This window comes from Bos indicus, chromosome 14, assembly GCF_029378745.1.
Source record: "Bos indicus isolate NIAB-ARS_2022 breed Sahiwal x Tharparkar chromosome 14, NIAB-ARS_B.indTharparkar_mat_pri_1.0, whole genome shotgun sequence".
NCBI lineage: Eukaryota > Metazoa > Chordata > Mammalia > Artiodactyla > Bovidae > Bos > Bos indicus.
The window spans coordinates 57,258,633-57,271,926 of NC_091773.1; the positions used below are offsets into that span (position 1 = coordinate 57,258,633).

A 13,294-nucleotide genomic window follows, 5' to 3' on the forward strand; every position below is an offset into this window, starting at 1 on the left:
CAGTAGGGAAACTGAGTGAAGAGTACGTGGGTCCTCCTTATACTATCTTTGCAGTTTCCTGTTTATAATTATTTCAAAATAAAAGTGAAAAAATACATATTTTATTCTGATGCATTTCATAGTAATCTAAAGAAGACACAGATGCCAAATGTGGAGTAGTGCCAATTATTTTCAAAATTACCTTTTATTGAGGTGAAATCACATAACATTAAAATTAACCATTTGAAGCGTACAACTCTGGCTTTTAGTACTTTCAAAATGCCATGCAGTCATTACCATGCAATCTATCTAGGTCGAAAACACTTTATCAACCTGAAAGAAGACCTTGTACTCATTAAGCAGTCACTCCCTACTCCCCCTTGCCATCAGTCCCTGGAAAACCATTATCTACTTACTGTGTCTACTAAGGATTTACTTATTCTGGATATTTCATATAAGTGAAATCATACAATACGTGACCTTTTGTGTCTGGCTTCCTAGCATAATGTTTTCAAGGTTCATCCCTGTTGTATGTGTCAATACTTCATTCCTTTTTGTAGCTGAGTAATACTCTATTGTAAGGATGTACCATAGTTTATCTGTTAATGGCAGTTAGCTTGTTTCCACATTTTGGCATAGTGTTGTTATAGACATGTGGCAGTTTGATGCAAGGAAACAGTTATTTCCAAAGTTCGTTGTTTCCTTGTGGAAGGTGTAGAATCCCTGCAGGCTATGTATCATTGGTTGCAGCCATTAACTCTAAAGCTTTTGTAATTTATTTGAGGAAGATGACGTGTCACTGCAGTTTTCCCAGTTGTTCATTCATCCCAGGTGAATCAGATATTGGAGCAGTTAGAGACGATTAACACAGGCACTGACTGCTTATTTTGGGAGGAACAAACAAGAACGCTTTGTGAAATTGGAGATAAAATGTCATCATAAGAGCAATTGTAAATTATTAGATGAGAGTCGACATACTGCTTATGAGTGATCAAGACATAAATATTTTATTCTTTAAAAGCTTTGAAAACATAAATTTAGGAGATAAAGTACTTTAACAACAACAAAATAATATGAACCATGGAGGTGCTTAGTCTCTTGGGCCCGGTTTATTTAATATGTGGTCATCCTTGTGTCCTTAAATGCTTCAGAAATGAAATATCTAACACTTTAAAGGCAGTAAGGTCATTGTTTTATAATCCTATAATTAAAGAGCTCTCCAGAAATGTTTTTAGGCATATCCAAGCAAGTTTACTCTTTGTACAGAACAAATCCAGCTCTTTTATGGCCTTTCTTCTTTGTTAGTTCTTTCAGTTTTAAACCATTGGTTCTCAACCATCCTGCACATTAGAACTACCTGATACATTTTCTAAAATACCATTGTCTATGCTGCCACCCAGATCAACTGAATCAGAATTTCTAGGAACAAGCCCAAGCATCTTATTTATGTAAAGTTCTCAAGTGATCCTAAGGTGTTGCCAGGGTAAGGGAGAAATAATTCAAACTACTGGTTCTCAAAGTTGATGAGTATTAGAGTTACCTACCGGAGAAGGCAATGGCACCCCACTCCAGTACTCTTGCTTGGAAAATCCCATGGACGGAGGAGCCTGGTGGGCTGCAGTCCATGGGGTCGCTAAGAGTTGGACACGACTGAGTGACTTCACTTTCCCTTTTCACTTTCATGCATTGGAGAAGGAAATGGCAACCCACTCCAGTGTTCTTGCCTGGAGAATCCCAGGGACCGGGGAGCCTGGTGGGCTGCCGTCTATAGGGTCGCACAGAGTGGGACACGACTGAAGCGACTTAGCAGCAGCAGCAGCAGCAGAGTTACCTACAAGGCTTGATAAAAAGAAGCTGGGTGCCACATTCAGGTTTCTGATTCAATAGTTCTAGGTAGGGCCTGACATTTTACATTATGAATAAGATTGCAGATGGTGCTGATGCTGCCAGCTCAGGATTCAATTTTGAGGATGATGGGTTAATCTTGTCCTTTTTACTTGGTGAAGATGAGGACTGGTTGAATTACTCCATATAAATACCCTAAAAATGATTGTTTTCACTTATATTAGAGAAAGTCCTTCAGCATGTTAAGATGATGGACTGTAGAGTCAGAATGCCTGGTTAAAATACTGCTTCTATATAACTTTGGTCAAATTCCTTATTTTTTAAATCTCCGGTTTCTTTATCTGTGAAATGGATATTATATATTTATTTTGAGGGTTAAATTTGATAATATATGTGAAGTGATTGACATACAATAAATATACTTTTTAAGTTTTCTTGATAACTTTCATTTTCCACTATTATAGCTGTCTTTTGGTCTAACTGGCTATCAAGTTCTGTGCTTCTTAGTGGTTTAACAAATAAAGAAATATATGTTAAAAATCAAGAAGATAATTAATTGGGGATTCAACTGAGGCTTTCCAAGAACTGAATGAGGGTTTATACATATGTAATGGTTAAAAAGCTTCATTTCTGGAGTCAGAGAACCCTGGGTTTGAGTCCTGTCAGAAACCTCTCTGTTTGTTTTCCTTTGAAAAATGATGGTAATAAAAGTTCCCTACATATTGGGTTGTTGTGATTGTAATAGAACAGATAATTCAAGTACAATGATTAGCACAGTCCTGGACATATCATAGGTACTCAATAAATGTTAACTATTATTAAACTGAGGGTAATTGATTGCTAGGTGCTCCTTTAAATATTAACTCTCCTTTTCGTCTTTTGAACTGACGTGTTTTTATAGCTCTTTGCGGTATGTCAGGAAGGAATGTAAATTCTCCAAGGGGAATGCAACTATTGAGAAGAAATTTGTTTACTATTTCCTCAACACTCTTCTGAATACAAGACTGAAAAAGAGTGAAGATTTACTCTTCAAACACTGGATAACTTCTCTTTTATTTCCATTGCCAGAATCAAGAGAAGAGCTGTTAAAACTCCTGGTCAATCATTAGTTTCTATTTCAAACCTTCAGTTGGGCGTTTCTGTCAGTGGACCGCCTTACAAATAGGGCTGTTGCCAGTCCCCTGCCGTGACTTCCTGGCTGGAAGTCCTTTACCTGCTCTCGGGCCATGTACGTGCAGAAACCTCTATTTCCAAAAAAAAAAAAAGAAGCTTTTCTTTTTGTATTTTTTATTGGACAGCAAAATGGAAACAATCCCCCAAATACTCTGGACATGAAGCAAACTGATCTTGACGGACTGCAGCATAGATAGTTGCAGATAGATATTGTAAGGTAAACTGCTACAATAGTCTTTTGCATAGATACAGTGACAGGAGGTATCGTTTCATTCATTTTGTAGGGGATGACTCTGCTGTTTTAACACTTAGTCTTTTTTCCCAAAGTGTGTGATACAAATTTGACTGGGGATATGAATTATTTGATGGGTATGAATGGACAGATGCTTATTTTAATATTCAGCGTTTCTTTTAATATTCAGTGTTTCTTTTAATATACATTAGGAAAAAGCACACATGCTTATTTTCTCAGATACTCTTGTTTAAGGTAAATCTAAAATGCATAGAAAGCTTAAAATATGAAGTAAAGGGAATTATTAGGTAAACAATAGTAGAAGGAAAATGTAAGCAGTTTTGATAAATACAATGAAGGTGAATATGATAGGTTTGGGAAATTTTTTGCAAAATATGCAGGCTGTTTGGTGCCTCAGGAGCTAATAGTGATCCATCTGTATATTGTTTCTGTATATCCATCTATACATTTAGCAATAGAGAGTGAAATGGCTATGGCAGTCCTTTCCAGTCTTTCATTCATGTATTGTTGTTTAGTCACTAAGTTGTATCTGACTCTTATGTGACCCCATGGACTGTAGCCTTCCAGGCTCCTCTGTCCGTGAGATTTCCCAGGCAAAAATCCTGGAATGGGTTGTCGTTTCCTTCTCCAGGGTTTATTGTATGATTGTCTTCTACTGTAGCCTTTCTTTGCCACAATTCTCCCTTTTAAATATTTTTGCTAATTATAAGAGAAAGATAAAGAAGGAAGAACCAACACACATATTCAGTGAAAAATAAAGTGTAAATTTTTCAGATTTGATGGGTGCTTCATTTAAAATTACCATTAAAATGACCAGTCTTTGCTTATCAACTTATGGTTAAAGCCATTATATTTTCACAGGTTTTATATACCACTGGAATGTATTTTCTAATTTAATTGCCAAATTCCTTATCTGATTAGATCCTGAGGAGAAGCAAATTAGTGTTGGAGGAAAAAATAGACAAGATAAGATTTTCTTTACTGTTGTGCAAGTCATGTATATTTCATGTAAGATTAATAGTGGAATGTTTCAGTTCTTTTTCATTTTATCAGAAGCAAACACTTGCTACTTTATCTCCCCATCCCAGGAAACAGAATGGGGTGATATATGCCACAAGTCTAGTAATAAAAGAAGCTCTTGAAAATGAAGTCATTTAGTTGAATTGGCCAAAAATGACTTGGATAACAAGTCATGGTGATGAAGCCATAAATGGCATCCTCAGTGCTACCATGGTTCCCAGGGAATAAGATTCTTATCCTACTACTAAATGTGACTGGTTTATAATTCTGCCTTACTAGTGTCTCTGTGAAGTATTATATTCTTACTAAGTTGTTTCCAACTTGTTTCATTCATTCAAAAAATATTTATTGAGCACCTGTTTTGTGTCCATTGGTTAACTGCTTCAGGTGCACGTCATGTGGCAGTGAGGAAGAACACTGAAGTCGCTGCCCTCAAGGAAACCAGAACTGTTTATATGAACTATCATTGTAAACATGATCACCGACCTGTATTAAAGTATACCTCTTAAATATTCTGATTTTTAAGACGTTCAGAAGTGATTTTAAACAATTAAGTTGAAATGATAAGGGATGAAGTTAATTGGGCTTCCCTTGTAGATCAGTTGGTAAAGAATCAGCCTGTAATGCAGGAGACACGGGTTCAGTTCCTGGGTCGGGAAGATCGCCTGGAGAAGGAAATGGCAACCCACTCCAGTATTCTTGCCTGGAGAATCCCATGGACAGAGGAGCCTGGCAGGCTACAGTCCATGGGTTACAAGAGTCGAATATGACTTAGTGACTAAACCAATACAGAAGTGATTTTTAAAGAACTAAGATGAAATGATAGGGGGTGAAGTTAGGTTGTAGGATTTAATTAAGCAAGTTTAAAAACAGAAACATTTTTGAACTCAAGAAAGAGAACTCACACTTAGAAACAACAAGAACTAATATTTAGAGCGCTAGATAGGCTCCAGACACTTTGCTCAGTACTTTGTATGCATTATCTTATTTAATTTTCCACGTGCATACACGTGCTCACTCATGTCTGACTCTTTGTAATCTTGTGGGCTATAGCCTGTCAGGCTTCTCTGTCCATGGGATTTCCCAGGCAAGAATACTGAAGTGGGTTGCTCTTTCCTCTTCCAGTATATCTTTTCAACAGGGATCGAACCCTGTCTCTTGGGTCTCCTGCATTGGCAGGTGGGTTCTTTACCACTAGCGCCACCTAGGAAGATTTCAAGTCTACCTTATACAAGTCGTACTATATTATCATCCTTATTTTATGGATGAGGACATTGAGCTTAGGCTAATTAAACATCTTGTCCAATGCAATCCAATCTTGTTTAACAGCATAAAGAAAGAAATATACAAAAACAAAAATAAAGCAATCTGTCTCCTACCTTAACTTCTATGGAACAATTCATCCAATTTGGCAGGAGAAAAAAGAAATGATTAGATTAACACAAAGTAAGAATGGAAGACTAAAAATCAAAGAATGATAGATTACAGAAAAGTTCAGGGATCTTATTTACCTGAAATAAGTGACTGAACCTTTTTTATTTTTTTCTCTACCTGTGATGAGTAGAGGTTGTCAAAACTCTCTAATGGCAAACACAAAATCACAGAAAGTCCTGTATCTTCAAGTCACTGCTCGGTGGATGGAATTTATCAGCCTTGGCTGCATGGATTAGCCAGCCACAGTCTAACAGCCCTTGGATGTAGGAGTCTTCAAATGGTGATTTCAGCCATTCATTTCAAATACACGCTATTTCTTAGTTTCTGAGAACATATAAAATACATATTTGTTCCTGAGTTTGGAAAAGATTAAGGCAGAAAGACCTTTGTGTTTTTCTCTCATGTAGGAATCAAGACTTCTATAGGGTAAAAAAAAGAAAGAAGGAGACAGTAAAGGAAAGTGGTTTATATGCTTTTTCCTGTAATAAAATCTCATTTCACTGGGTCTTCAATGGAAATCTTTCTCCATTCTGGTATGAGGGGAATGTTGGCATCTGTATTTTTACTTGGTACAGTCTCCAGCTGTTTGTTTACTTTTCTGACTTGGGTCCAACAGAGAAGTTATCTCTGTTGTAGAGTTAACAAGTAACCTCACACTGGAAACTATTTCTGCAGTGTTTCTTGAATGGTTCCTCCACCACGGCAATGCCCATGAGTGGCCAGGATTGTTAGATACTATTCCACTGCCACTTCTGGGATTTGCTTTGAAATCTACAGACTCTGAGTCTCTTATGTGGCTCTCCAGAAAGTGAAGTTTGGGTGGGGTGGGGGGTGGTGGGGGGGCAGCAGTGCTAGGCAAGATCAGTGCATGAAAACCTCCAGGGAAGGGCCATTCTTCTATGTATTCATATCTCATCATCATGAATGAAAGTGAATGAGTCAGTGAGACAGTCAGCTGTATCACAGATATTTGTCAGTTGCTTTCTGTGTGCCAGGAAAAAGGTATAGAGTGATCAAAAAGACAGATATAGACCTAGGGAGGCTCTAATCTAATGTTAAAGACCAACAGGAAAAAAGTCCTTGGGTCAGCATTAACAATCTAAGAAACCCAGAGGTTAGTTATTTCTATATATGCAGCAAGGACCAGTGATTCTTCTCACGCACCCTAAAGAAGTCACTTGCCCCAAAGCATGTATTTTACTGAAAATGATAAGAGATTTTTTTTTTTTTTCCCTCACAGGAAAACACTGTTCCCCTCCAAATCTCCCTACTTGTTATCTTTCTCTAAGATTCTGATAGCCACACAGCCACAAGTATCCTCTTTCTTTTGACTCTTCTCTAAACCTCTTTAGCTCCAGTCCTCCATTTCCAAATCTTTCCTTGAGTCCTCTCTCTCCTTTCCTTGGTAGAAAAAATTAATTCTGTCTCATAGCTGATTTAGCAAGAAGCGCACCCACTAGTTATCAGGAACTTTTCTCATTAGAAGGCAGGGGATATTGTTGTCTTTATTTTTTTTTAATTGAAGGATAATTACAATATTGTCTTGGTTTCAGTCATACATCAACATGGATCAGTTATAGGTATACATATATCCACTCCCTCTTGAACCTCCCTGCCCCATCCCACCCCATCCCACACCCCTCTAGGTAGTCACAGAGCCCAGGTTTGAGTTGCCCGAGTCATACAGCAAATTCCCACTAGCTATCTATTTTACATATGTTAGTATATATGTTTCCATGCTACTCTTTCTGTTAGTCCTACCCTTTCCTTCCTACCCACCCTGCCGTGTCTGTAAGTCTGTTCTCTATGTCTGCATCTCCATTGCTGCCCTGCAAATAAGTTCATCAGTACTATCTTTCTAGATTCCATATATACACATTAATATATGGTATTTGGTTTTCTCTTTCTGACTTACTTCACTCTGTATGATGCATTCTAGGTTGATTCACATCATTTGCTCTGACTCAAACGCATTCCTTTTTATGGCTGAATAATATTCTATTATATATATGTACCACAACTTCTTTATCCATTCATCTGTTGATGGACATCTAGGTTGCTTCCATGTCCTAGCTATTATAAATGGTGCTGCAGTGAACATTGGGATGCATGTATCTTTTCAGTTTTGGTTTTCTCAGAGTGTATGCCAAGTAGTAGGATGGTTGGGTCATATAGTAGATTTAGTCATAGTTTTTTAAGGAATCTCCGTAGCATTTTCCATAGTAGAAGGCAAGGAATACATATGTAATAATTTTTATTTCTTCATCTATCTATAGATCTCCACCACTGCAGTGTCTTCCTCACCCCTACCCACTGCAGTGTTCTCACCTCTTTGCAAAGACTTTTCTATTGGTTTGAAAGTTCCCAAATGATATTTCACATGTTCTTACAAAGTGCTGTCAATCCTCAGGTGATATTCTCCATCTTTTTTTTTTTTTTTTCTGTTCAGCCCCTTGTGGTTTTTCCATCTGTTGTGAACAGGCCTGATGCTGACACAGTCACCTGAAGTGATCTTGGCTCTTGACTCCAAGATTTTCAGCCAAGTGCTCTCCTTGTAAGCATAGCTGCCAGTATCATAGCCCTGCTGATATTCTTGAGCCCTAAAAGTGCAAGATCAGAGCCACAGAGCTTCCCAGGGGGCTCAGTGGTAAAGAATCCACCTGCCAATGCAGGAGATGCTGGTTCTATCCCTGGCTTGGAAAGATCCCCTGGAGGAGGAAATGGCAACCCACTCCAGTATTCTTGCCTAGAAAATCCCATGGAATCTGGTGGGATACAGTCCACGGGTTTGCAAAGTGTTGGACATGACTTTAGCAACTGAGCACACAGAATATAGAATATAGTCCTAGAACATGTGCTGAATGACAGTGTGCTTAGTATGCAAGGAGGAATAATGCTTTCCCATTTTTTTGCTGTCACAGGAGTCCTATGAATACTAAAAGAGTTTTTAATGGTGTTTTTGAGAAATAATTTTGTTTTAGAGCATGATAATCATGGTATATAACAGAACTGGTCATTAAGAATGGACTCAAGATACAACCAGAACAATCAGACTGGGTATTTGTTAGCAGATGACACAACTGTATTGGTGCACCCTAGGTTAAAATTAGCTCTGTTTTGGAAAACCATAACATGAATTCATGAAGGCTGTGGCTAGGAAGAGGAAGAGTCCTCTCTTAACTATAGAAGCCATGCTACTTCTGTCCCCTAAATTTAAGAAATGTTTTCTCTCCATTTCGTAGTACTCAGATATTGTTGGAGACATTATAGTTCAGAGGAATGTGAGTATGGGTTCTGGCGTTAGATGGACTGAGGATCAAATTCCTGTTCTGCTGCAAAGGAGATCATAGATACTGGGCAGTTAACCTCTATATACTGTAGTTTTCTTATCTGCAAAATGGGAATTAAAATGTGTAATTATGGGAGTGTGTAGATATTAAAAGATGAAATTAATTTTTAAGGATTACAAATGTTATGCATTATTATTTTATCATGTTCTTATGCCTAACTCATTTTTTTTAAATAACTTTGGTTTCATCCTGACTGTAGGCAAACTCATGCAGTAAATACAGCAGATGTGGTCAGCCATGTAGTAGATACTAAGTAATTAATCAGTTCATTCACTCATTTATTTAATTTTTTCATTCCTTCAACTAAAGGGGATGGTAAGCACTGGAGAATCAATGATGGCAATGAGGAGATGACTTTATGACCTCACAGCTAGAGGGGATACAGACCAAAAAAAGAAATAATTAGAAAGCAGTGTGGGAAGTGCCATGGAAACAAGAAGAGAAGGTTATTGAAATACATTGGAGAAAGCCAATTATTATGCCTGGAGAAATTAAAGTGTAGTAAAGAAGTAGTAAAGACTTGTCCTTAGGACAGATTTAGGGCCATCAATTCCCCATGTAAGTGATATTCCCTGTCCCACTGGAAAGTTCCGGATGAGCCTAACATTTCCTGGGACTATTGTAAATATGAGATTGAACCTTAGAGCATATACCTCCCTATTCCAGAATTCCAGTCATGCAAATAAAAGATACAGGACTTTTAAGATTAAGCTCCTTCAGTATTCAAAACTTTTTTGAGTGGAAGTGAAAAAATGGGGCTGGGTTTCATGTTACCTCTTAAATTCTAAAGTCTTGTAAATTGTATCATTTCTGAATATGTTCAGCAACAAAAAATAATATTGCTACCAGTTAGATTAAGTCCCCCAAAACTATGGTCTTTATGGCATGCCATTAGGATCTTCTAATGCACCCAGGGTCTGCTCAGCTGAAGTCCCAAAATGCAAGTCCAATTTTGCATGTTCCTGTGTTTTCAAGTTGCTTGAAATTGATTCTAAACTTTTTTTTCTGGATTGGCATCAGTGCTTCCAGTGTTATGGGTTTTTTGTTTGTTTGCTTATTTTTCTGGAAAATAAATCACTCTCTTACTATTTCTCTGTCTCTTCCTTTTAAAATTTTTTGTTTTTTATGTTTCTTAGTTGTCTACTTTTCCCTCAGAAAGTTGTACATTGCTTCTTTTTATTTGTTCATTTTGTAAAAGTTTAAGTGAACAGACACATGTAGATACACTCAGACAGACAGACAGACACACACACGGAAGAGCAAAATTTTAACAATTCTTGCTGATACAAAACATAGAAACACTTTAATAGACACCTCACTACTCTTTTGTGTATCTTCTGAGGATATTCGACTGTATTTAGTTCTTAATGAAGCACTTAGAGGTGTTGGTTTTGGACTCTTTTCCTTCCAGGGATAATTTTTTTTTTTTTTTTGGCGGGCGTCGCAGACGCTCACAGGTGACCCTCCCGCCCCTCCAGTCGAAGCCCACAACGGCCGGCGGGGCTGGCCTCTCCCCTGCGCGCGCGCGCACAAGCGCGCCTCCACCCACACGCCGGGCGCGGGCGCGGGCACGATCACCTCCAGGGATAATTTTGAAGCCCGTAATGTTGGAAAATGTTCTCAGACAATTTGTGCTCTGCTGGTGCACTTTGTCCCTGTGGGCCCTTAAAAACTCAATTTCATGGGTTACCTGTCACTTTGTATGTTTGTTTTTTGGGGGCACAGAAAAGGATTAAACCACCTTAGTAGTATAAAATGGCTTTTAATCAGTTTTTTTCCTTCTAAGTATGATCACTTAACCTGCTTTATAACTGTGAATCAGTGCAGCTGGAGCCCTTTTGGAAATCCTTTGGCTGGTGTGGGGTTAGAAGCATAGGGTTGGAATCAGTTGGCTAGAGTTCACTATTGGCACCATTGTTTGCTGGCTGTGTGACTTGTGGCTGACTAGCCTTTCTTTGATTCAGTTTTCCTATTGATAAAAATAGAGTCAAAGGTAATATTCATGTCTTCGGTTTGTTGGGATAGTTGAATAAGATTGTGTGTAAGGAGTGCTTAGCCTGGCCTGGAATATAGTAAGTTCTCAGCAAGTGTCATTCTTATTATGGCATATGAGTAGCATAGCCAACAAGGAGACAGGGCAATATCAGGAAGAGGCCACAAAGGCGGTTCACAGACTATTGCTATGTTTGGTATTACTTGCTCCTGTATCTGTCAGTTCAGAAATTTGTTATTTTGTGTGGAAAGGACTGATAAATCTTGGCACCGTTTCCCCCCAAGTAAATCACATTATTTCTGAAATTTGTTTTGCACTCGCCTTTAACTTCTTTCCACACATCAGTCTCTAACCCTTACCGCTCTTCATCTACTGCCTTCTGCCTCCATTCCAGGACATGAGAGTCAACATCTGTGGCTTCTGTTTTCACACCATGATTGCAGTTGGGAAACTCCATTCCCCAAAATCCCTCCCAGTTCTTGGTGAAAGCCTTTGCTTATAATTCATGTTTTCCACACAGAGCTAGTAAAGATCTCAGTGCTGTAAAATTAATTCTATAATTATCACCTGTTCTTTATGTTCAAATGTTTGTTCAAATGCTTACACCCTACATTTAAGAAATCATCTTCTGATACTTTTTATTTCGTACTTAATAGAAACAGAGATTTCTCCCATACAGCCCTATGCTGTCTCGTTAACACACCTGATCTGTTTGTTCTCAGACAGGTTTCCTGTGCAGCCATGGGAGAATTTATGTAGAACTTCCATACCAGCATTAAAGATAGTCATTGCAGTACCAAAGAGGCCCTTGTGAAATATATGATTGGGATGTACCACAGGAATTAATAATTCTCAGGCCACTGTCTTAAATGGTAACCACAGTGTTTTTGTAAGGAAGTTGCTCAATTTATGTACACAGAACACACAGGGCTGCATTCTGATTGGGGAGCCAGTTTTACTTAAAATTTATATCTCAGAAAATACTAAAATTATTCTACTTAATATGCACATGCTATATTCCTTTGAGTGACATTATGAAATATTTTGCTAATTTGACCCTTCCTGATAATTTCCTGAAATTCTAAGTGAATAAATGCCATCTCTAAAAATGGTTTTAATGTCTTTTTCCCCAGAGTAAAGAATTATTTTTTTTAAAAAAAATTAATAATTGTACAGATTCATCATCCACTGTAAAAAATAATTTTCTTGGAAACTATGCCAGTTTTCTTCTTCAGGTTCCCCAATCAAGTAAAACTTTAAAGACATACTTCTAGTTTGCTAGATTTTAGTAGGTCAGCATACACACCAAAAGTGTATTAAGGTGGACTGCTCTATTTATTGATTTGCAGTGAATCTGCTAAAGGCTCAAGGCAATTGTCTGCGGAAGGGGCGGGAGGGCCATACACGATCGAGGTCATGCGCATCTAGCCAATTTGTAAGACGATCCAGCCGCTTCAAGCCATCAGCAATCCTTAGCATAGGGGCACACTCATGCATTCTTGTCAAGTCATCTTGTGAAAGGCTGCCTGCTTCCAGCTTGGCTTGGATGTGCAACCTTAATAAAACTCACTGAGGTCTGGGAGAAAATAGCAGATCTGCAGCAGATAGGGTAGAGGAAAGGGTCTAGAATATGTACACGCAGCTGACTCAGGCAGGCTCCACGCTGAACGGTTACACCGAGAGGAAACAATAAATCTCAGCTACTATGCAATAAATATCTCAAGTTTTTAACTAAGGAAACTATCATTACGGTGAAATTAAAAAAAAAAAAATACCATTTTAGAACAAAGCTAAAAATGGCTAGTTTTCTGTGATTCTTCTACAAAACTTTCTTTGAAAGGGAAAAGTCAAACAAACAAGCAGTTTTACCTGAAATAAAGAACTAGTTTAAAGGTCAGAAGAAAGGAGCGAGTTTTGCGAGAGGCACGGAAAGAGAGTGCCGGCAGTACAATGACAGTTTTCCTTTCCTTTGCTTTCCTCGCTGCTATTCTGACTCACATAGGGTGCAGCAACCAGCGCCGAAGTCCAGAAAACGGTGGGAGAAGATATAACCGGATTCAACATGGGCAATGTGCCTACACTTTCATTCTTCCAGAACACGACGGTAACTGTCGTGAGAGTACGACAGACCAGTACAACACAAACGCTCTGCAGAGAGATGCTCCACACGTGGAACAGGATTTCTCTTCCCAGAAACTTCAACATCTGGAGCATGTGATGGAAAATTATACTCAGTGGCTGCAAAAA

The 13,294-nt window shown here is 38.3% G+C and overlaps 1 protein-coding gene across 1 annotated transcript in view; it reads left to right on the forward strand.

The window, feature by feature from the left end:
* ANGPT1 (angiopoietin 1) overlaps positions 1-13,294 on the forward strand; it is a 472,143-nt gene that overhangs the window by 156,211 nt on the left and 302,638 nt on the right. The window contains exon 2 of the mRNA XM_019974047.2: positions 13,050-13,294. Within this exon, the coding sequence (XP_019829606.2) occupies positions 13,050-13,294 (245 nt within the window). The remainder of the gene's footprint in view (positions 1-13,049) is intronic.